This window comes from Patiria miniata, unplaced genomic scaffold, assembly GCF_015706575.1.
Source record: "Patiria miniata isolate m_02_andy unplaced genomic scaffold, ASM1570657v1 HiC_scaffold_5, whole genome shotgun sequence".
In the NCBI taxonomy this organism is placed as follows: domain Eukaryota; kingdom Metazoa; phylum Echinodermata; class Asteroidea; order Valvatida; family Asterinidae; genus Patiria; species Patiria miniata.
Window position 1 is genome coordinate 33,608,228 of NW_024037072.1, and position 26,017 is coordinate 33,634,244.

General features: G+C 40.6%; 1 protein-coding gene and 1 pseudogene across 2 annotated transcripts in view; one reads left to right on the plus strand and one right to left on the minus strand.

Annotated features, from left to right (window-relative positions):
- Positions 1–4,348: 4,348 nt before the first annotated feature.
- On the minus strand, positions 4,349–13,369 carry LOC119741636 (annotated as a pseudogene).
- Positions 13,370–16,001: 2,632 nt separating this feature from the next.
- Positions 16,002–26,017, plus strand: part of LOC119740806 (MAPK/MAK/MRK overlapping kinase-like) — a 33,867-nt gene continuing 23,851 nt past the window's right edge. For both annotated transcript variants that reach the window (XM_038216240.1, XM_038216241.1), the window contains exons 1-5: positions 16,002–16,290; positions 18,523–18,637; positions 20,484–20,573; positions 21,791–21,861; positions 25,918–25,996. In XM_038216240.1, coding sequence (XP_038072168.1) covers positions 16,284–16,290; positions 18,523–18,637; positions 20,484–20,573; positions 21,791–21,861; positions 25,918–25,996 — 362 coding nt within the window. In that variant the 5' untranslated portion in view covers positions 16,002–16,283. The remainder of the gene's footprint in view (positions 16,291–18,522; positions 18,638–20,483; positions 20,574–21,790; positions 21,862–25,917; positions 25,997–26,017) is intronic.

Here is a 26,017-nt window from a genome sequence, read left to right on the forward strand (position 1 = left end):
GTTTTTTTTTGTCACAGACCCAGTAGGCCTAGGGCGCCCTCTCTACTCGCTCGGGTGTGAGAGTTTCGCTCGTACCCCCCCCCCCCCCCTGCAAACAGGACGCTGGGTAAATTCACGCTCTGATTGGTTGGATTTTGCGTGACCAGTGACCTGTGCATCATCAAGGTCATGACTCCGCAAGGTTGGAAACGGCCGTTAAGATTAATTCATTACTCTTTTATTTCAGTTTAGAGATGTTTCTTTCTTGTTGAAGAGCGTAATAATGTAGGAAATTCTGTAAAACTTACCGGTGTTGTAAATTTACAATTCCCGTCACTCGCTCAGGCTCCGTTTCGAATCACGAACGGTCGGATTACATTATGCGACGCTCAAAATTGTGTCCACATGATGGTCCGCAATGAAACAGAAATCACATCCGGTATGGAATGTGCGCAATTCTATGGGAGGTTTTCGGATAGCATTTGCGCACATTGTCGAACTGCGGTCATGAACAGCTGCAACCAGATGCTTTATACATAAGTCATAGGCCACTTCCTTCACAATTTTCTGTGAAGCTCATCAGAGTATCCCAGCCTCCTGTTTGCAGGGCGGGGGGTTACCAGCGAATGTCTTTATGGGTGCACACCTGTAAATAGGCCAAAAATCCGTCCGCTGAGCTCATGAATAAAAGTTATAGGCTACCGTATATTAGAGAGTTTTGAGAGCCATAAAATTGGGGAATTGAAGAGATATTAATGAACCTCTGGCCCAGACTTGGGACTTCCAATTCTGAGCATTTTGGATGCTATTGGGCTCGGGAGTGGCGCTATTTTGCCATGTTGGGAGGGATCATTTTTCAAGATGGCTACTTTTCCGCTTTGGGGAAAATAGGGGTCGTCTTCTTTGGTTAGAATATCTCGAAAAGTCAATGGTCAACCCACCCAAAAATGAAAAGAAAATGAAAGATGACACATTGATCATCATTTTTTTGTGCAGCTTGAATACCTGTAAAAGAGTTCCGAGTATCTTTAAAAGGATGTTGAAGTATGCGCATTTAGCACTAGTGTCTATGGGATTTTTCTTGCAGGGTTGCACCCTGTAATTCACGAGTTGGCCATTTTTGTCGAGTTGCCTTAATGTATTTCATTAATTATTAACTGTTGAATTTGATGGCGCCAGACTATTTATGCAGGCATAATGCAGCCTTATTTTAGGCCCCAAAAAAATCTCCAGTTTCTGGTATGGAGCTTGCCCAAATAGTGGTGCGGCTTTTTTTTTACCTGATTTTTTTTTGCTTCAGATGTCGGCTGATGACTGCAAATGGTGCCCGACTAAACTTAGTGCAAATAATTATATGGGAGTCCAGAGAGGCCACATAAAGCTTATTCTCGACCATAACCCAATCTAAAAACACGTTAAAATTGTGCAGCAGCAGGATTCCAGTCAAACCAGTGAGTTTGGCGGTTTTGACTCGGAGACATCATCTTTCATTGAAAAAAAAAACGTTTTCATTTTGCCGACGCGCATGGCTACGGCGACGCGCGCGCATACCAGAAACTTTTTTTTGGCCTTACTGTCATATATATAATATAATATGGCTTGAAACATTAGGGACTGTTTCATTACAAATTTAAAATTATTTATTGAGGCAGACAGGAATTGATCAGTGATTAAATTGCTTTCATTTCTCTTCGCAAGTTGAAAAAAATAAGATTTTACCTAACTTTCAATTCAATATGGCCGACTCGTGAATAAGGCCCATATGTTGGCAGTTCCCCGAATCTTTGTTCAAGGGGCGCTAGATATAAATGTACAAAGATAACAAGCGGTGGACCTGTATTCTTTCTTCTGTACTATAACGACCCTTATTTACATTCTAAGTCCAAGTTTCACACTAAAGTCTATACCCGGCCAGCAATGAAAGCGCACAACTAAACATCACAGTGACCTCTGTTGATGAAACAAGCAAGGCTACAGATGGAATGCCTTTTGGGGTCTTTTGTTAAAAAATGTATAAGTTTATAAAATCGTTCCAAACAATCTTTCTAGATAGCAGTTCTATTCACCTACAACAAGCTAACAAACATTGAAGGCACATGGGATCATTTGCCTTTATCCCAAGAGTAACAACACATATTTTATCAAAAAGTTTACTTGGATTAAAGATCGTACTGGTATTAAACAAACACCCCGTAAAATTATTCCATCCGGCTTGCCATCCCTTCGAACTGGAAGAAATAAAAACATGTAGAGTGCTATCGACAAAATCTAGTTTCATGATCAAACGCTTGTGCATGGTTTTCCAAAGTTTTCTCGAGAAGTGTAATATCCACTGATATGAAACTTCAACAGGTTAGGTTTTGAACATAATTCTTTGGATTTTGAGTGGTGTTATTATTGGAAATGAACAAAATGCATGAAAAGCAAATGATCCCATGTGCCTTTCAGAAGTTATTATTGTACATTTAGTACACCAAACAAAACAAAAACAAAAAAAAGGAGGGGAAAAAAGAGGAGAAAATAAAACGCCAAATAATGGCACATCGTCATGTGTCGTACTTTAAACAGATCCAAGTTTAACCCTGTTGTTGAACAATAATGGAAGAGTATCATTTTGATAAAAAAACCCAACTAATTTTAACATGTTACTATTCATTTGGCATAGCATGCAGCACAATTTCTCAAATGTCAGTTTTAAAGGGAATGTACATCATTGGTTTTTGCTGTAATTTTCAGAAATGAACTATTTGGGGGGTTACTATGATAGATCAAATATTGTTCCACTGATATGTTTGAAGTTTTGTGTTCGAAAATGCTGGAAAACCAAGAAAAACACAAATGGTGGAGTAGTCTGGTTCCCTGACTCCACTAAAGATAAATTGGATCAATTTATAGATGCCGGAAATTTGTAAGGTAAGGGAACCAGTCTAGCTGGCCTGCACCCGTTCATGAACATGTAACCAATAGCAAACAAAATTTGGACTGAAAAAAATGGTGAAGTTAGAGTAGTAGTTGAAAAATAGTTAGGTTTTTCCAACGGTGGTCGGCCGACCACCGTTGGAAATTTATACAAAAATACAATTTTCTTGAAAACGACTTCACACCAGGTGCTATAAGTTTACAGGATGCTTTAGACCGTCATTTAGCAATATCCTAGTAAGGTATTTCATAAAAACTTGGTAATTTTATTTTTCGATGTTTGCAAAAGTTGTATATTCCCTTTAATGGTTGTAAAAAAATTTAAGAATTTATAATTGTCTAAAATGGATAAAGTTGAAGTTGAAGTCGTCTGCCTAATATCTTGTTAAATATTTCACATAAATCTTGAAGTGAAGCAAGAAGCACGAAGGAAGTACACCGGTCGATATCATGAGACTTACTTTGATTTTTGTTATTGCAAAAAAAAAATAATGAGTTTCACATGAGTATCGAAGTGGTTGCTTTAAGTAAATAATAAAAGTAGAATATTGGATGTTTTCTTTTTTCGGTCGTGGTAACAAAATGAAGTACTGAAAGCCGGGATTTAGATGCTGATTTGATACACAAACCGTCGAACTACAAAACTTGTCCATTTCATGAAATTCCCCCCCCCCCAAAAAAAAATGTGTTCATTCTTGAAATTCATTTATACTATACTCTTTGGGACAATAAGAAGAGAGACAAGAAACCAGTGTTTTGTACTAAAGGTCAAAATTACAAGCTCGTGTTTTGCAGGCCAAATAACAGAGTAAAGAGAGTAGTGAAGTGCTTTATTACATATAGACAAATTCGGCAGCAGCCATTTTCTGTGGTGGTGCACGGCTCACGCTCGGGTAGGGCGCACAGGCCTTCGGGTTTCTCCGACCAATAGGAATCCCAAAATGCGCACCCGCCTCACCTTTAAAGCTATAGTCCATCATTTGCAGCCATCCGAAAAGTAACTGAGGTAATTATTGTTGAAAAACATACTTGGTTGAAAGATAGTAAGTGGACTAAACTCCCTGTGAAATTATTCTTTCTGGCAAGCTATCATTTTGAAGTAATCAACAAAAGAAGGCCTTTCCAATGGTGCGTCTTAAGATCCACCATACAAAAATTTAAATTAGTAGTTCGTTTTGTTATTCGGTGAAGTGCGCGCAAGCATTGGCACGACGCACACGCGCGTGCGGTTGCTATAATTCGTCGGATCAGTGTGCGACATCGCGTATAGCTGCAATCAGCTCAGTGAGAACGTGTCTGAATTCAGGACCAATTCAAAACATGATTCAGCAACTTTGATTTGAAATTGAGATACTAGAATGCTGAGCTGAAACTTCATCAGGTTAGTTGTTCAGTATCCTTCATTAGATTTTGAACACTTTTTGTTGCTTCAAACGAACAAAATGCACAAATTACAAATGATGGACTATATCTTTAAGAACGCGTGCAGCGTGCGCGTGAGTGCGACACCACCGCAGTAACAGCTTCTAATTCTGGTGGCCGGATTTCATTATAGACTAATTCAACCAATCGGAGCATGACGAAAGCATTGTGCTAGCTATTGTACAGATAATCTGTTACGGGGCAGCTGCTTTGTACAATAGTATACACAATGGTCCCTACATTAATAGCGCATCGTGAGTGTACAGTTATTGCATGCTTGGATTGGTCTACAGAAACATTTAACTACCCTTTCACAAAATAAAATTAAAAATAATAATAATAATATAAATAACTACAACAACAATAACAACCCTAAAACCACAAAATCAAGAAAAAGAATCACATACACCTTGGGCTCACTAAAAATTGCTTTAACTTTTGATGTCAACTGGGATCTCAAAGCAGAATATGTCCTTTTTGTCCCCGTCCAATAACTCCCACTCCACATAGAGATCAATCTGTCGAAACAAAGAAATTAAAAGAAATTGAAATTTCCTTTTGACTGCGAAGCCTCCTCAATTGAAATTGCTTCACTACTCATGCAAATGCGAATGCGAACCAAATTTAATGTCATAAAACTTTCAGAGGAATATTTGCAGAGGTTGAAATGTGCTCTTTTTTTGCAAATACTCAGTGGGAATACGGGCATTTTTCAGAAAAGTGGGGGTAGTATTCAAAGTCTTTTTTAATGTGTTGCCGAGTAGAATGATTAGTCTTCCAAGTGCTTTTTAGTTGGTTTCATTAGGATGTTTTGTTCAAAAGATACAGCAATCACAATACAGGGGGACTAAAAAAAACCGAAACCTAAATGTCGGGACCATTGTTTTAGTGAAGTTCTGCATGTAGCACTTTCAAAATCTAGGATATAACAGCCCGATTCATACCGGTAAGCTTTCTTTTAGTACAAGAATCATTCAAATCACTCATGTACTTTTCAAGTTACGGAGTTTTAACACAACCACCACCGTTTTAAAGTTATGTCCACTGATCACAAAAAAAGGTGTGCGTTCTTTCAGCAAAACGGAAACAATTCACTCACATCCTTATGTGATTTGTTTTCGTCTTGCTGAAAGAACACTGAACTTTTTTGTGATCCGTGGACAGAACCTTAAAACGGCGGTTGTGTTTAAAACTCCGTAACTTGAAAAGTACACGATTTGAATGATTCTTGTACTAAAAGAAAGCTTATGAATTGGGCTTTCATATCCTAGATTTTGAAAGCGCTACATGCAGAAGTGTGGCCTAGCGGTAAGGGTTCGTGACTCATGATCAGAGGGTCAGGGGTTCGAATCCAGCTACCGGCCATACGTTGTGTCCTTGGGCAAGGCACTTAATCCCCACTTGCCTCTCTCCACCCAGGAGTATAAATGGGTACCAGCATTAGCTGGGGTAACCTGCGATGGACTGGCATCCTGTCCAAGGGGAATAGAAATATTCTCAGTCGTTTCCTGCCAAGGAAACCGGAGATAAACGCCTGCCTGATGGGCCATATAGGCTAGGGACAGACTTTACCTACTTTTACATGCAGATCGTCACTAAAACGATGGTCCCGACGTTTGCGTTTTGGTTTTTTTACTCACCCTGTACAAAACTACAGGACTTGAAAAAACACTTGGGCCCCTTTTTTATTTAAATCTCCTGGTCTTCTCAAAAAACCTTTGTCCAAATCATTAACTGATAAGCTGCACTAAACACTTTTGACCCATCCTTTGTGTGTTTCTCTATTAAACTGTGCTTTCTTTTTTCTCACTTTCAAGGAAAGTGGCTCAAGACGATTTTCAACCCTCGAGTTCAACTTTTGTTTGTTTCAATGCATCGATTTGAAAAAAATAAAGTTTGTATGGCAGATTGGTTATCTGATTTTAAGAGGTAATTTGAAAATATTTCAAAACTCACATGCAATAGGCCTATACCTTTATTAAATGGTTTTTGACTGTTCTTAAAATGTGGGACAAGCTGTACTTGCTGTCACATCACAGATTGGCATTGGGTCTTTTTCGTGCTTCAAAAATGGATGTGGGCGGGGACAATCAACTGGTATTTTTTTTTTTTTGCCTAAAAGTAACAGCCTCTTGGGCTCCCAAACTGTACGCACTATTATGAGCATTGGGGGTAGAAAATAGCTACATTCTACAATGAACAACCACTATAGGCTCCGTGCGCCAACGAAAGAGGACACCCTTTTACCTAGCAACGACGTCCCATTGGCGGGACATTTAGCTGGTTGACGCGCACCGTTCCTTGTGTGTGACGCACGTACACCAGGGGATTTGTACTATGTTCCATCAGTGGTACGGCCCCGCGTCGCGGCAAAATTGCAGTCAGGCAAGATGGTGTCGGTTGGTCAACCCCAACTGTACTTTCTTTGCCGGTGAGGGGGTACTTGTGAACGGAGCAAATACTGAATTTTTTCTACAGTTACAGCAAAGTTATACTGAATCGTTATGTCCTTAGGAAAACCTTTAACATCAAGTTCAGGACCAGGAGGCTGAGTAGACACTAGGCAGACTATGGATGGCTCTAACACAAATCTGTATTCCCACGTATGCTCGCATTTGGCAGCAAGTGCAAGAGGGCTTGCAGGGGGTGATATTGTGGTAAGATATTCTGCATTGTTTCCATATTTGTCTCACCAACATTTGCATTGTAAGGCCAAAAAAAAACATGTTTAGCGTCCTGCCTTTTTGAAAAAAGAAAAGGAGGCCTTTTTTCCCCTCCTTCCAATCGACCCATGATGGCCGCCAGCTTTTTTTTAAAAAATGGCCGCCACTTGGACTGAGGAATGACATACCAGCTTTATATGGGCTAGATGCAACAGACAAGAGGCCAAAATGATGTCACTTTAAAATTTATCATTTATTCGTGTTTTTTTTTTTTTGGTTAAAGAAAAAAAAAGAGGCAGCCTTCAAAAAGGAAGCGGGCGGGGACGCTAGACATGTTTTTTTTTTTATTTGGCCTAAGTACACGTACATGCTGAGTGATGTGATGGCTCAAAAACTGATAGTGCTAGGTCGTTTTTGTCCGAGCAGTTTCTGTGTCTATTTGTGAGATAATGAGCAACCTAAGTGGTTCTTTCTGGACTTACGCTGGGGTCAATTTTGGCGATGAAGAGCTTGGCAATATAGATGTTCTCGCTGGAAGGTTTCAAAGGGCACTTCAGGTTGGCTGTCTTGCAGGCATCTCCGTAGTCTGTTCCGTAGGGGAGTGGAACTCCACCGACGATTCCATGAACACTGGTGTTAGCAATCTTTGCCGTTTGGTCACCTGATGGAGAATGGCGTACAGAGCAAGTCAGGGCAGGCTGTGACTGACTCGGGAGTGTAAATTGTACTGCCGTTGAAAATTTGAATTGAGATCTAAAACTTTGTCAATGAAATTCTCAGTACCAAAAGAAAAAGTGCAGTTGGCCTAGCTTGAGTAACTCCAGCTGACATGCTCATATTCATTCACATGTAGCGCTGGAGACATAACCTAGTCGTGAGAGGGTGGTAGCAAGAGACCCTAAAATAATGGCCTCTCAAAAATTGTCGATTTTCACCTCTAATATCCCACCCCAGATTTCATTTACATACCTCATACATTCAGCAGTCATTCACGAAGTTAATGATCGACTTGAAACAGACCACAAAAAAAAAAATGTGAAAAATCTTGACGATTTCGGTAGCTTGTCCGTAAAAAAACGCCAGTTCCAACAGCTGTCGTCCATTTTGTTTTGTTAATTATGTAAATGCATTCATCACGTGATGACATTGAAAAAAAATCTGCGCGCGCGATGTATGTGGGTACCACACCGCTTTCAGGCGCCGCATATTGGGTTCAGTTTTCGTCTGGTGCGTTGTCGCGGAAAGCAAGACAACGAGAATGCTTTCCACGACAACGCACCAGACGAAAATTGAACTCACTTGCGGCGCCTGAAAGCGGTGTGGTACCCACATACATTGCGCGCGCAGATTTTTTTCGATGTCATCACGTGATGCATGCATTTACATAATTAACCAAAAAATGGACGACAGCCGTTGGAACTGGACGTTTTTTTGCGGACAAGCCACCATGGGCGTCGCGAGGGGGGGGTGCAAAGGGGGGCACTTGCCCCCCCCCCCCCCCCCCGGAAAAGCAAAAAGAAAAAAAAAAAAAGGAAGAAAAAAAAAGAAAAAAAAAAAACAAAAGAGGCGCGAAGACAAAGTGGTGTAAATTTAATGAGTTGGGGGGGGGGGCAAAATGCCCCCCTCTAAAACTGATAAATCGAGAATGTGTTGAGAAATACAAGCATTTTTTGGCCAAATTTTTTTTGGCCCCCTCTAGAAAAAAATCCTGGCGACGCCCAAGCAAGCCACCAAAATCGTCAAGATTTTTCACATTTGTTTTTTTGTGGTCTGTTTCAAGTCGATCATTAGCTTCGTGAATGACTGCTGAATGTATGAGGTATGTAAATTAAATCCGGGGTGGGATATTAGAGGTGAAAATTGACAATTTTTGAAAGGCCATTATTTTAGGGTCTCTTGCTACCACACTCTCACGACTAGGTTATGTCTCCAGCGCTACAAGTGAATGAATATGAGCATGTCAGCTGGAGTTACTCAAGCTACAGTTGGCCGAATATCTTATTTTGTAGGTTTAAGCTGCGGACAGCAGCTCAACAAATCGTCGTGTCTCTCCGTTAGTTAGTAACAAACGTTCCAAAGCAGCCTTGCATGGTTTTAAACACGTCCCTCAGGCCCTGGCCCTCTTTTGTGTCACTTTAATGGGTCATAACTGACCGTCAAAGGTCACCATGGGGTCACTAGGGTCAAAAACTTGATTTTTGTACTAAAAAAAACTACTCCTTCCAGAAATTACAAGGTACAATCACAGGACTCGTGCATGAACAAAAATTTGTTGGCCCGCAGCTTCCCATATCATTGCCAGCCTATTTTTCAACATTGGACACGATACTTACTTTTCATGGTAAAATCAACAGTCACTGTAACATTGGTTCCTTTCACCAGAGTGCATGGAAGTGTTGGGCAACCCGACACATCGACTTTGTTGATTGTAGACGTCAAGGTTTTACCAGCTAGTTGGAGGCAAAATGAGAACAAAAAAGGGAATTAATTTGAGTAAGCAGTGATGATGTTATTGCATAAAAACCCTGTTTTTATTGTGTAGGACACATGCTGCGGATCAATCACAAAAACAGACATGGGCCCAATTTCATAGAGCTGCTTAAGCACAAAATTTGCTGAAGCACGAACAAATATTGCTTAGTAAAATCAGATTACTGGCCAAAACTCCAAGTGATGTACATTGTTAGTGACGGGTCCTACTAAAGCGCGTCAACAAGCGTCAACAAGCCTCAACGGTCGTCAACGAGCATCAACTTTTTATAGGCTTTTGAATATTAAACAGCTTTTATATGGTAGAAAAAGTAATAAAGAACATCTTCTGCATATAAATTAAAGTTAGAATTATTCTAAAACTTGGTTTTTTTGAACGCGAAATGTACGACGAATTTGTCGATAAAAGTTGGCCACCATCTTGTTTATGTGTAGCTAGCCGTACTACGCATGCGTGAAGTGTACAGAGCCATACTACGCATGCGCGAAGTCTACAGCGCCATCCAAACAAGACGGCGGCCAACTTTTAATGAAAAATTCGCCTTACATTTCGCGTTCAAAAAACCAAGTTTTAAAATAATTTTAACTTTAATTGATATGCAGAAGATGTTCTTTATTGCTTTTTCTACCATATAAAGCTGTTTTTAATGTTCAAAAGCCTATACAAAATTTGTTGACGCTCGTTGAAGACCGTTGAGGCTTGTTGACGCTTGTTGACGCGCTTTAGTAGGACCGTTAGTGACTGGTATTTAGCTGTTGTTTACTTAGCATAACAATTGCAATCATCTACTGAGCGTGCGTCAACTTTGGCAAAGCGCACCGCGGCTGTTGCCTGTCATTCCAAAATCTTTGAAGCCCTCTGCAGTGAAGCGCGCCCTCTTGTGTGCGCTCTTCATCCGCAGCCGCGTATTGCATCCGGGTACTTCACAGAGCGCCAAAGATTTTGGAATGACAGGCAACAGCCGCGGTGCGCTTTGCCAAAGTTGACGCACGCTCAGTAGATGATTAAAGCGCTGGTCTGGTTCCCTGACCCCATTAGCCTTTTGACTAGGATTATGGTGGCCGGGAAACAGTCTGGTAAATATCAGAGCTGCCATGCTTTTTCAAAACCGTGACGAATTTCCATGAATTTTGGATAACTAGACCTCTGAAGGTACCGAATTTAACGATTTTGTGCTATTTAACAGTAATAGCTGGGTTGATTTTCTGCTGACAATATAATTTCGATCTTTAATTAATTTTCGGCTCCCCTAGCAACGGGACGCTCCGCTCACAGGCCGTACGTGGCTCTGTGACTGATATACGGAGGTAGTCCAGTATTTAAGTCACATTTATGGGACTAAGGAAAATCGTGATTTCTACCCCAAGAATCTGTTCAAAATTGCAAAACGGGTGTCGTTAGAATTGAGAAAAGTCTGCTTTTGATTGTAAAGGTGATTTTTCAGCAATAAAAAACAGTTTTTACTCTAATTTGATCAAAACAAAACAGGGGCCCTACACTTCACGATCGCCCCAAGTTCGGCCTTTATTTACGGAGGTAGTGAGGTAGTCAGGTAGTAGCCCCACTAGTGTAGCCACGATATTGCTGCGCTGTATCTCTCTGGCCACACGCCATGTTGTCCAGTACTACTGAGGAGCTTTTATTCCAAACACTGGCGCACCCTTTGTTGGCATTTTTTTTTTAACATTCCACTGACTGACTGTTTATGGTTGTATTCTATGATTTCTCATCTTTTGCCCTCCGGGTTGATTAGGTAATCTTTCTTCAAATTTTTCGAGAAATTTAGCATCTTTCTGGAGTCCACGTGTGCCAGGTTGGGAAACCGAAACGTGTTGCCTAACCATGGAGGAAGGAACACCTTCCTCCATGGCCTAACGTACAGCGCAGCAATAATACTGAGGCCAGACAAGTGTAGCCCCACTAGTGTGGCCGTCGGTATGCTGCGCTGAACCTAAGGCCACACACCGTGGTCCGCGCACTACTGAGGACGTTTTCATAAAAATTGCAGGGAATTTCTTACATATGGTTGTATTCTACGATGTCCCATCTATCACTTCTGGGATGCTTAGGTGTAATGATGTTCAATTTTCCGAGATATTCTTGAATCTTTCTGGAGCCCATATGCACTCGTGAAACGTCCGGTGATGGCAGCCATTTTGAATGTGACAAGAGATGACCTCAAGCTGTGACGTCGCGTTTATGCTAATTGCTTGTCGAGCGAGGGTGCGAGTTGCAAATGCGACGGCTGTTTCCTGTACCATGCATTTATCGTCTGGGGGCCACGTGCACTGATCTCTATTCAGGATCTACGGCACAGGAAACAGCCGTCGCATTTGCAACTAGCGCCCTCGCTCGACAAGCAATTTGCATAAACGCGACGTCACAGCTTGAGGTCATCTCTTGTCACATTCAAAATGGCTGCCATCACCGGATGTTTCACGAGTGCATATGGGCTCCAGAAAGATTTAAGAATATCACGGAAAATTGAACATCATTACACCTAAGCATCCCAGAAGTGATAGATGGGACCATATCGTAGAATACAACCATATGTAAGAAATTCCCTGCAATTTTTATGAAAACGTCCTCAGTAGTGCGCGGACCACGGTGTGTGGCCTTAGGTTCAGCGCAGCATACCGACGGCCACACTAGTGGGGTTGTCACGCCCCAACTATCGCATCGGTCCCAACTATAGTTGGGCCTGTCCCAACTATAGTTGGGCCTGTCCCAACTGTAGTTCCACAGTTGGGCTGGCCCAACTATAGTTGGGCCTGTCCCAACTATAGTTGGGACGGTCCCAACTGTAAGTTCCATTGTTGGGCTGGCCCATCTATAGTTGGGCCACTCCGATCTTTTTATTTTGCGGTGTCCCAACTATAGTTTACATTGATGTACAACTGTAAAACGTTCCCTTCAGCTCTGATACACGTCTGACTTTACTGGGGACCACTGAAATTAGTTATTGATGGGGCGAATCTATAGTTGGGCCACTCCAATCTTTTTATTTTGCGGTCCCAACTATAGTGTACATTGTAGTACGATTATAAAACATTCCCTACAACTCTAATACACATCTGACTTTACTTGGGACCAATGAAATTATCTATGGGTGGGGACCATCTGTAGTTGGGCCACCGCAATATTTTTATTTGGCGGTCCCAACTATAGTTTACATTGATGTACGACGACTATTAAACATTCCCTACAGGCAGCTCTGTTACATACTGTCCGACTTTACTTGGGACCTTTGACATTAGCTATGGGTGGGGCCCATCTATACTAGTTGGCCGGCCATGGCAATCTTTGAATTTTGCAAAATGTTGCTGGGCAATCAACCCAGCAGCTGGACAACTCATCCAACTAGGCAGTACCACGTGACCGGCCAGCCTTGCGGCATGCATGCACGACGAATACACGGTGCCAGCGCCGCGGAACATTTAATCCAACAACAAGATCTATCAAGCATGAAGCATCCGGCGCAACTCCAGTCCTAACTATAGTTGGGCCGACCCAACTGCCCCACTATAGTTGGGACAGTCCCAACTATAGTTGGGACCGATGCGATAGTTGGGGCGTGACAGGGCTACAAGTGGGGCTAGATACAGTGCCTTTAGCATTATGCATGATGAATCATCATGAACATGATCATGAGACATGATGATGATCGATACTTACTGCATGGGAGGATTTAGTTGCATAGCATGTACTTGCTGTCACTGCTAACACCAGGACAAAACTGATCATGTTGTTCGAAAACATGGTTATTTAATTAATCTTTTTTTTAATTCAGTATCTTTTAAACTTCAGCTACAGTTCTCCGTCGGATAGATCACACCGTTAGTTTTTTACCGACCGATCTCTCGCACTATACACTCACGTGACATGCCATACACCTGAGTCACATGGGTCATATCAGGTGATTATATTGAGGGCGCCCTTACATATTGACGAACAGTAAGGCCTATTTATTATGAGGGCGCCCTTAGATTTTAACGAATGGCCTTTTTGGGCCAACTTGCCGCCGCGCCGCGCTCAAATTTTAAGACGCGTAGATAACGGAATACAAATGGTGTAATCATCCATTATCTCCGAAATCATGAGTTTGCATGGATATTCCCGCCCTCAAAACGCACTTTAATGTTTCCCACGACCTTCCGGCTGGCAGTGCCTTTTGTTGACAAACTTCAAATGTACTAGTTACCTCGACCTAGAATACAGGTCAACTCGTACGCGAACCAACTCGTACGCGACCAACTCGTACGCGAACCGACTCGTACGTGGACCGACTCGTACGCGGACCGACTCGTACGCGGACCAACTCGTACGCGGACCAACTCGTACGCGTGAGTTTAGACGATTGGTTTAGCTCACATGGACAGATGAAATTAGGTTCGGTACGGTAGGTCGGCATAATTTTACCTTTTCTGAAAGGTTGAGATTTTCAAATTAAATGTAGTTGATTTTTGAATCCGCCATTGCTACTTACATTCGCGATTTTTTAGAGAAGAATTCTGCGTTTTTTTTTTTTTTTTACAAGTTCGCTTGATTGATTGGGAAGTTGTCTTCGCGATAACCAGTGCAGTATGATAGGTTCCCGCCGCACCGCGCACTGTATAAAGAATGCATGATTGAATCGCTGTAACCTGTGTATGCCGCGGTACAATTGCTGGTTGGTTAGACAAGTACAATGAGAAGAAAACACCGATTTTTGCGATGTCTATTGTATAAAAAGGAGCTACTATAAAAAAAAAAAAGAATATAGCATCACGCATGCTTATACAGTTGTACGGACAGCGTCCGCCAGTTTTTTGCTTGGGTCAGATAGTTTTTTAGTCCTAATTATTATATATCCAAATAATATTTTGTAAAAAAAGAAAAAATGGGGAGTTGATTTTTTATTTTTTTTAAAATCAGAATTTACAAAAATCAGTTACTTTATTATCATCATTCACGGGTTCACCCCAATCACACACAACGGTCACACATTGAACTACGGACTACCCGTCACACTATTCCCAAATTCTTCCCAACCATGCCAACCCAATCCTCGAAACCACTCCTAAAACGGCCCGCGTACGAGTTGGTTCGCGTACGAGTTGGTTCGCATACGAGTTGGCTCGCGTACGAGTTGACCAATCCGCGTACGAGTTGACTCGCGTACGAGTTGGTTCGCGTACGAGTTGACCTGTTACCTCCGCCAATGAGGTTATGTTTTTCATCGGCGTTGGTTTAACTTTATGATTGTGGTTGATTGGTGAGTTTGTCTGTACTTACAACAAGATAACTCACAAGTTATGGACGGATTTGCATGAAAATTGTTTCAAATCGATTAGATTTTGGACGCTGAGATCTGGGACTCGATCCATGACTGTAATCATCTTTATTCATCTGTTTCTGAATTGGTCACCAAACAGAATTATACATTTTCTTCCCATTGAATAAATTTTCTTGGTAAAAACTTTGATTTCCCCACGTTTGACAAGGTGATTTGATCTGGAACACTGCAGCAAAACGCATCAGTGAATCGTCTCGATACACTTTTGAACAGGACATCTACCTCTCATGTCTTTGGCTGGAAAATATTAGATTAGTTACCGTATAGAAACACTCATGCAAATATTATGGTGTTGAAATGTTTAACTGGACCGGCACCTTATCTTACTGGAAATGTTGTCAAAGTATATGATCAACATTCCCAACGTATCTAATAACGTACCTCCTCATCCTAAGTCAGAGTCTGGGAGAAAAGACCTTTGGAGTGGTGCAAACCTGGATGTGCACTTCCCATGATCTCTTCTTAAAAACCAGCTGTCTACTTAGCGAATTAAATCCACACACTACAGTAGTCGGTTTTACAGTTTTCTTGTCTTGATTTTTCAGACTTTCTTGTTTCGTCATGCCAAGTCCCTTAGAATTTGTAATACTGTAATTTTTCTAATTCTTCAAACCAACCACAACCAACCAACAAATTAACCAAATCCAATGGAAACATAACCTCTTGATGGCGGAGGAACTTGATGAAATAAATAAATAAAGGCCTAAAACTAAGCCTGGTTTGTAGGGTTACCCTCGTACGTCTGCGAGAAGGTTAAGAAAATAAGAATAGTAAACATTCCCGCCCGTTGGGAATTATTTGCCATAGTTGTTCATTAACAAGAGGAAACAGTTCTGTTTTTTTTTAATGGCGATGTTGACGATAATTCTCCGTCCGATCTTACACAGCGCCCTCTAGACGACTGAGTAGACTGCGTTGACTGTTGCTAGTGACGACAGGTTCACTGCGACATGTCACGCCTGTTAACGCCTCGAACCCCAGCTGTACACTAGCAGAAATAGGTCACAATTATCTACATCACCTTCAAATATCAAATGATTGATCGTTACTTCTGTTGTAAAATCAAAACAGATTAATATTCGATCTATAAAAAGCCTTAAGAACAATTAAACACGTTCTATTCAATATTTATTGAAAGTTTATAAATATTTTAAACCCTTTTTAAAGTGATGCGCCGTTCAGCCATTAAATATAGTTCCGGGACTGCGCGAAAAGTGCGATAAGTTCCGGTACGGTACATGCAATTATCGTGAACAGGTGTATACGTGCAGTTGTCTACGGATGGCTTTGTACACGTTTGGTTAGGGTTTGTTTTTAAACAGGTCTAACATTTTGCAATCATGTAATTTATTCGTGATGAAGCTATGGATTGGATGACCAATTGTGCATTTGTTGCTGCCGCTAGCTTAGCCACTTTTCAGCTGAATTTGATGAGGCTACGACGTCAGTGAATGATTGCCCACAACACGACACCATGCATAGTGAGTTCTGTTTACTTTTTATTTATTTATTCCAAAATATATGTGACGTGTGGGACGGTGTGTTGGATAATCATCATGTGGGGTATCCAATGAAATAAACAATAACAAATTACATACCATGACCATATTGATTACTACAGCACTATAGTGTGAGAGGTCTCATGCTTTTTTTCTGATTTGTATTTTCCCCCTTTTTCTTGAGTTAGCCTAAACTTAAAAAGGACAACATTTGTTTTTGCTGTTATTTTCAGAAATGGATTGAATTTTTTTTTTTTTTGAGGGGGTAATAAATATCTTCCTGTCTATAACTTATAAGCGCTTTCACGGTTATGCGCCATCTGGTCCGAGTAACTTTGACCCAACTTATCGCCTTTTTAACATGGTCTGGCGATAGTGGGGTCCAAGCTAATCATGCTAATCCTTATAATTTATATGCTGAGCAACACAATTCTGTCATTGACCCAAAAACCCAACATTGTCCAACAAAAACATCAGATTTCACCCTCAAAAACTGCCTCCAAATTACTAGATATGCCACCTGAGGTACAAGAAGACATCGATAATTAAGATGGTTGTACTGAAGTTTACTTACGATCCGGATGAAAAGTGAAATTTCCCGTTCAATTCCGAGAGCTCCCCTCGCGATCGTGAACACGTTAAATTTCCGACTCTTGTTAATGTTTGAACAACTGATGAGGTCTTCATGCCCAGCGTACATTCGATGGTCCCCGTATCCTGAGTGCGATTCCATTACCGAGCGCGCGCGATGCATCGATTATGATAATGAGTAAACTGGATCACGTTTGTAAACACAAGTGCATTTCGAAAGGTAAAAGGGAATCGGGAACCAGCTTGAACTGGTATCCGTCCATAAAAGCTGCCCTAGTTCCCGACTCCCTATCATCGTTCGAAATGCACTTGTGTTTACAAACGTGATCCAGTCTACTCATTATCATAATCGATGCATCGCGCGCGCTCGGTAATGGAATCGCACTCATTCCTAATGCCCAGATTTGTACAGATTGACTGATCATTTTCAGACAGGCAGTAGTCTAGGGGCTAGACGTTATTATGGTTTGATACGCGATCACCAGCCGCAGGGATAACCCACTGCCGCGAGAGGGCGCTATCACGACCAACCAATATCCCCCATGAACCGTCGGAACAACGTTTAGGCCAATTCCTGTTGGTTGTGTAATGCGGGCGCTCCTGTTTGGCCTAATATATGCAGCGCGCAATTCAAAAAAAAATCATAGAACATGTAGTTCCGAAGCAAACTTCTTAAAATTAATCATGGTAATGTGAAAGATGCAGCAAGACATTTGTGCAAATTCACTGGTCAGCTCTTTTGTGGGTTGTAGTATGTGTGGGACTGAAAATGGACCATAATTGCCTGCAGAAGTCGCGCATGCGCACTAGTTTCCCCCCATTTTTCGAGGGGAGATTTTAGGAATTGGCCTAGACGTTGCTACTGACAAGTTCGTGGATGATATTGGTTGGTCGTGATAGCGCCCTCTCGCGGCGGCGGGTTATTGCTGCGGTGGGTTATCGCGTATCAAACCACATGTTTATATAACCGACATACAGATCCTTGTCATTTGATTGGTGGAACTCACATCACGTGGCATTCGTTATTGCTCCCATTCATGCCGTGGCTCAAAAAGTACTATCCGCCCATGGGAAATGGGAAATACTATTCAACAGTTAGGATCATGACGCGGTATTTGTGTGCAAATGCATGCTGGTGTGCGCGTTCAGCGTTGCGCGTAGCGCGTATTGTTCCAAAGAGCCAGCGCTACAGCGTTAGGTTCGAACATTTTCGTGAAGGGGTGGTTTGGAAGAGAGAAATACATTTTCCTCCAGTTTTGTATTGAAAAAAAGTTCAAATATATCAAATGACAAGGATCTATATGTCAGTTATATAAAACAAATATTGAGTGGCTTTAAATTGTGAAATGGGAGGAATGTTATCGCTCGGTAAAATCTGGACTTTTCCAGTTCACTCGGCTTCGCCTCATGAAATGGAAAAGTCCAGATTTTACCTTGCGATAATATTCCTCCCATTCCACGCTGAGCTACTCAATATTTGTATAACAACGTCTAGCCCCTAGACTAGACAAGCAACAGCGCGGCGAGTGTTAAGTGTTTTTTTATGTCATTAATGAAATGTACATCTATGTATGTAGTGAGATTTTGTCTGTATTCCAATGTTTCCCTTATCTTTCTCTGCAGAGTATCGAGTCCTTGGTAAGAAAGGCGAAGGGACCTTCTCTGAGGTGCTGAAATGCCAGCACATCAAGGATGGGACGTATTACGCCTGCAAGAAGATGAAACAGACATATGACAGGTACGTGCACGTGGTTTGCTTCAAATAACCAGAATCAGAAGAAAAAAAACTTTGGTCTAAGTCTACACCTGCAGATTGTATGTTTACATCTTAACGACATATAGGGTGGCCCCCCCCAAAAAAATGTTTACACTTTTTCACACGCATATTTCTCAAAATTATACATTGAGTTGACTGTTTGTGACAGAATGACATGTTGAAAGTGTTCTGTGATATTCCTAAACTATCTTGGTGGTACGGGTGAAAATGGCATTGAAAATAAAGGCTAAATTAAGAAATGGCGGCCATTTACAGAAAAATGGAGGGAAAAAACGAGTTTGTCCACACATGTGTTATTATGAGATGTGGTCAAAACAATAGACCTGCGTGCACGAAGAACTGCATTTACAATGACCATATCTGATGTGGACAAACCGGCTTTTGACCATATTTCTGTAAATGGCCGCGCCATTTCTTACTTGAGGCTTTGTTTTCAGTGCAGTTTTTACCATGTACCACCGAGATATTGTAGATTAGGAATATCTTTTAAAAAAATATCTACTTGTCAACCCAATTTTGAGAAATCTGCGTTTGAAAAAGGTAGAAGTCTTTTTGGACCACCCTGTAGTGCACCCCTCTCAGTGTTCCAGTGTTTTAGGGAAGTTAAAGTTCCTTTCCGTTGTGTACTTTAACAAACTCATATTTTTTTTTCTTGAAAAATGTTCAGATTTGCCTTACTAGCAGACTGGCTCCCTGCCCGTTCTTGGCAGGCTTCAACAAATTCGAACTTTCAATACCTAAATGTACTTTGTGGGCCCATGTTTTTCGGACGATGTTTCATTGAAAAGAGTGTTGCAGAAGTTACAGCAATTTAGAAAACTCGTCATTTTTTGGGGGGAATGAAACTCGGAAATAGCACTGGGAATGCAACTTTAAAGTATAGAAGCTTTAGTACTCCCAGGTATCTACTAGAATGTATCCTGAATCCGCCAAAATCCAACAGCAAATAGCGGTACCAACAAACGTAGCCAAGGAGTTCAACTGTTGAGATCCTGAATCCATCATAATCTCCCAGATGCTCAATATTGATATGGCGGTACCCGGTTACACCTCTGTTCCAACACCCCTATGTTCCAACACCCCCATGTTCTGACACCCCTATGTTCTGACTGCACATATTTCTATTCCTAACCCTTACCCTAACCCTAACCGGGAGTAACACAATCTTATGTGGGGGTTGTCGGAACGTAGGGGTGTCAGAACATAATGGTGTTGGAACATAGAGCAGTCACCAAGGTATCCTGAATCCATCAAAATCATGAATTTCAGCTAGGATTACAATCCTAAATCCATCAAAATCCCCCAGTATGTTCAATATGGAGGTATCCTGAATCTGCCGAAATACTCTAAAACAGGGGTATGGATTTTGGTGGGTAGGGTTAAGCAATGTTTAATACAAATACAGTAGCCCTGAAAAATGTGAACGGGTTTAGACTCCAAAACAGTACCACTGTACTGATCTCAACTCAGGTTAGTGACAAACTGGAGGTTTTTTTCAAATTGTTTTCAATTTATTCATAATATGGAATTTTGCGTCGGGGTGATGTAAATCAAATTAGGTTTTGCCCTTCACTGACGTATCTGATGTACTGCTATGTACATCAGATTAGAACCAGCCAACCGATCCCGTTAGCTCGGTGGTCAAGTGGTAAGACATCTGCACTAGAAAGCAGGAGGTCGAGGGTTCTAGTCCCACCCGAGTGATTCTTTTCCAACTTTCACTCGGGTGGTAACACACCGAGTATACAGTGTTTATACGTCGGTGAAGGGCAAAACCTAAATTTGATGTTTTCAATTTCTTTTGTAGTTTGGAGCAAGTCAATAACCTACGAGAGATCCAGGCCATGAGAAGACTGAGTCCACATGAGAACATTCTGGAACTGATTGAAGTCATCTTGTGAGTTTTCCGTTATCTGTTATGAGAACTGAATAATTCACTCGTGATGGGTGTCGCAGAATTTGTCAGCTCGATGCATGAGCTTACCTTGCGATGGTTTGACATTCAGTATTTGCTAGAATGGAGGGGTCTGACACGGGATGTGTATGTAGACTGTTTTTTGAACTGCTGTTAAAAAAAATGGTGGACTCTGTGTACAAGTATTCCATCATAAATTTCGAAGATAGAGTTGGTGGAGTGAGTCCACTGGAAGGGAAATTTGAATGCTGTGCTGACGACACCAGCCGATTTCACAAAAACCTGATACAATGGCATAACTCCGCTTGCGCCACAATTTACTGCGTAAGTTGCGCAACATTTCACTTATGACACATTTCACGAAAGTCTCATAGTACGTACATGTAAGTCCGCGTAACTTGCGCAATCATTTTAGGTGGGGTAAGTTGTGGCGTTGCGACTGACAATGACCTATTTTTTACAAGTACATGTACACGTACATCGTGATCGTCACAAAGCCTGTCATTGCACAACTTATCAAGCTTGATACAAGGCACTCACAGCTTTTTGTTTGAGGTGCATTAATTGCTATTTCACTCGTGACAGAATTTTTAGAGTTGCTGCATGATTCCGAAGAAAGTCAGACATTATTTTCAAAATGGCCGGTCGAGGTTATTCAATGACTGTTTCCTGAACGAACAAATTCATACACAAACGGCCGTCGTAAATGCTGTTATGATCCTCGTCCAAGATGTTTAGATTATTCAAAACGTTGCGCAGCTACGCCAAGTTTCGTGAAATCGATCGCAAGTTTATTGCGCAGAGCTGCGCAACAAATTTGTTACGTAGGTCCGACGCATGGCGCAAGCTACGCACGTTTTTGTGAAATCGGCTGTTGACGCTTGTGCAAAGATGTTATTGGTTTGTGCCGATTTCAGAATACAATTAGTCATGCATAACTTTGTGTTATATACTCACAAACCAGTACATGCTTGCCGTGTGTCTATCCAACTAGGCTTTCTAAAGCCGTCACAAAGCACAGTCCACTGTCTATGTATGGAGTCTATTTTGGCCAGCATCTGAAATCAGTACATGTACCCGTAGTAGTCAAAGTTCAAAGTTTGGTGCATGTACATGTACATTGTATGCAGAAGTAAAATGATTTTAACTACAAAATATGAATATTTTATTCATCACCAATTTCCCCACTATTTTTGCAGTGATAAAAAGACAGGGACGCTAGCCTTACTATGCGAGCTTATGGACATGAATATCTACGAGTTAATACGAGGTGAGTTGCTGCGCGTTTTTTTTTAACAAGTGTGTCATTGAAAAGGGCTCTAATGCTTGTCAAATTCTTCGTCTGTAAAATTTGTTTGCATGATTTTTTTTGTAATTGTTGCAAAGGTGTGAAGCGTTGCTCTATCATGTCTTTATAATTGTGTCTGTATTAGTTGCTATTCCACTCCAAAACGTTTCATTTCCTTTTCAAACTTGCAATTGTTTGGGCACATGCAGACCAATTGGACAATTCTGTGTAAATGGTATTTTGTAAATTGTTCATGAATGTGCAGTGATGCCATCATGTGAAACATTTCTTTGAGGGAATATAGGATCATTTGCATTTATCCCAAATATAACCTACCAAATTATTATCAAAAAGCTTACTTGGATTAAAGATTGTACTGGTACTAAACAGCCTGTGAATTGTTCCGTCTGGCTTGCTGTCATTTAGAAGAAATCAAGAAATGTAGGTGGTTTCCAGTGATCAGTCAATTGACTGATTTTTGGAATAAAGAGTGATACATGTATTGAAGAAATCCTGTTTTCTCAAAAAAATATCCACTGTGCTGAACATTCTTCTTTGGCTTTTGAGTGGCGTTATTATTGGAAAACGAACAAAATGCATGAAAACCAAATGATCGTATATGCCTTTAAACCTATTCATTTTTGCATATAAAATGAAGTCAAATTATTGGTCGTGGGACGCTTTTCACCAACATATGTAAATGGTAAAATTCATTGCTCTTCCACCCTAGGTAAGACTAGTAAATTGAAATTGAAACGTGAATTAAAAAACCAGATATCCCTCTTTAAGTCATCGTGTAATATTTACGATTATAACTCATTGGGTTTTTGATGCATGAGGAAAATAGATTAATATTTACATCGAATTACATTTTTTTTGGCATTTTCATTTCATTGTTTGTTAGTCGGTCAGCAATGCGGTCTTGCCACAGCATGCAGCGCAGCAAACACAGTTACGAACAATTGATTCCCATGTTCAATGTAACAAATGCATGCAAACAAATAGAAACTTAAAAATGTAATCAACCATCACCCCCACCAAATTTTTCTGACTATAAAAACCCAGCGCAAAATAACAAGATTTTACCCATCCACCCACCCTATGTATTTTTGTCAGTGTAATGGGAAACACTAACACGTTTTTTTCTTGGCGAAAGTAGCTAGAACAGGGGCCAATTTCATAGAGCTGCTTAAGCACAAAATTTGCTTAAGCACAAAAACGTCTTGCTTAATAAAATCTGGTTACCGGCCAAAACTCCATACGATTGTTATGCTAAGTAAACAACAGCTAAATACCAGTCACAAGCAATGTACATCACATGGAGTTTTGGCTGGTAACCTAATTTTACTAAGCAATGTTTTTTTCGTGCTTAAGCAAATTTTCTGCTTAAGCAGCTCTATGAATTCACAGTTGCTACATAAAAAAGTTAGAACACATTGAGTAGGTTTTGCCAAATTATGTTGGAATATACTTCTCATGATAATATCTTTAGAACTCCAAACTGAACTGTAAGAGTTACATGTGCCGCAGATTTTAGGGCTGAAAAACTTGATCCTTGTCACATGTAAGACCATTGTTGTTTGCTGGTAGCTAGTTACCAGGCACAATGGAGCATTATTACTTAAAATCTTTTTCCATGCGTGACGCAGCGGCACATCCAATGCTTTATAAATCAGCGCAGCAGAAGCTTTAGATTTTACTCTTCCGTAGTGAAGGTTACTTTTGTTAGAATTGGGATTTACTCGTATTTAGAATGAATGAAATGAATGTTAATCTTTTGGAGCCCAGGATTGGTGCATGAAAGCATACCGGTAGAGCGAGGAATGGTGAAAGATTGTTATAAGCTGTACTTAACTTCAAAAAAAAAAAAAAGGAAAAGATTGTTGTCAGCTGTATCTAACTTCAAAAAAAGAAGGAAAAAAAGAAGAGACGAACAAGTTGTGAGCTTGTCTTTCAAGGACAAACTAAGTGTTTTGTTAGGTTAATAGGCAAAGGATGTGTGAAAAAGATTAGCTGCACATGTAAATTGAAATAACAGTGCATCCAGTGTGTAACCATGGTAACTGTATTCTTGAAGCTAATTAGTTGATGCAAATTCTCTTTGAAAAGAAATGGCTGGAAAATTAATCTTATAGTGCTCAAGTAGCACATTGGAATTAAGCTTCTAAAGCTTAATTAATTTGGATTGTTTTTCAAGAGGGTTTACTGTATGTTATCACATACGTAGGTTCTAGTACAAAACCGTTGATGTACAATGAATACATTGTAACACAGTACCCAATACAGTATGTGCATGTACAATGTACACGTGTGGTATTTTTTGTGAAATATATGCGAAATGCTTTGCATGCTGTATTTTATTGGCAAAATGCATATTTGTAAGAATATGAAATTGTGTAAGTCTGCACAAATGTATAATTGCCGTGCATTTTCCAATGCAATTAAGTTACACATGTACATGTATGAAAAATCACTCACTGTATTACATCGTCGTTATGCCTTAAAATGAAAGAATTGTCCAAATGTTGGGGACTGTATTGTGGTTACTAAGGCAACCAGGATGGTCTCTAGCCGGAATGCTTGGCACTTGATGCATGTTATGTACATATGATTGCATTGTACTGTACAAGTGCTGTTTCCTTGGGCGTGTGGAAACACGGCGTGCACTAATCTCGAAGGAGATACAGTAGTCTTCCCAAATTGAACCGACCGTTTGCACTAATGAGCTCACAGTCATGCCAGTTGCTGTCAGTTGTCGACAATGTCAGTGCACCGATCAAATTAATTGTTACATTAGAATACTGCAAACTGATACCAATGCTGATCATTTGCATGGAACTTTCAATGCCTGAAATAAACTATTCTGTTTCTCTCAGCATTTTGTTATCAATAAGTATTTCAGCTTTGTTAATAAATCAGCGTAAAATTTGTCCTTTTTTAACGTTGATTTCATAGAAATATATTTTGGATTGCAGAACAATTAACAGGCATGCAACTTTTCCTTGGATTTGCTGATTTCCTCGTTTTTTAACACTTCTCGTGATTGCCATTACAAATTTAAAAACACTACAAGTGAAGGCTTGTGTGGTTTGGAGTTTCCTCGTTTTTGTCTCTAAATTCCCAGTTACGTGCCTGAATTAAGCTACATTAAATTGTAGTAGGCTATTTGGTATAAAAAAAAAATTTGATTTGTGCCATGGCACTCATGTGTTGTTTAGACATGCTGCTAGATCCAACAGAACCCATCAGCAAACAGTCTGTGGAATATCCCCTTCCACAGCAAGTGTCTTTGATATGCGAAACAAGACTGCTTCTTGACCTCGAAATTCTGACCATTCTCCCGTAAACCGTTGTTGTGTTACAAAAATGCGGCAACCAAATTTGACCAATCAACACTTAGTCCACACTTCTGATCGAAATGATGTCACAATAAGCCATTTGCAAGTAACCTATACCCTTTGGGATTTACATTTCAAAAACATCTGGTACACTGACTTGCTCAGAATGCTTGGCACATTTTAACTTTGAATACTCCAGACCAAAGACAATGTTGCTAATCACATGATTCGGGACAAGCTCTTGCATGGTTACGTAAGAGACGCTCAGCACCAATACATTGTTCACAATGGGTGAGAATGGCACAAAGACACCAGACCATGCTGGAGCTGGGGGTTGCTAGCATAAGGCTTGCCCCGAATCACGTGATATAGTAACAGTCTCTTTGGTCGGGAGAATGCAAACTTAAAACGTGCAAAGCACTGGATTAAGTCAGTGTTCCAGATTTTATGCAAATTTAACACGCAAATGGCTTATTTCTAAAGTCGACTCCCATTGGCTGGCGCGTAGGTCGCATAAAATATGCATTGCTCACTTGTATCAGACCTTGGTTACAACGGGTGAAACTCAGACTAACAAACAGTGGGAAGTCTGCTGAAATCCTTCAGAATCAAACAGCTAACCTCATGTTCAACAGAACCTGTTTGAAACCATGACGACTAAAAATCTGCACTATATTACTTCACATGTTTGAATTTTCAGGAAGAAGGCATTACCTGGCTGAAACGAAGGTGAAATCCTATATGTATCAACTGTTGAAATCCTTGGATCATATGCACAGGTAAATCATTCAAAGGGCTGA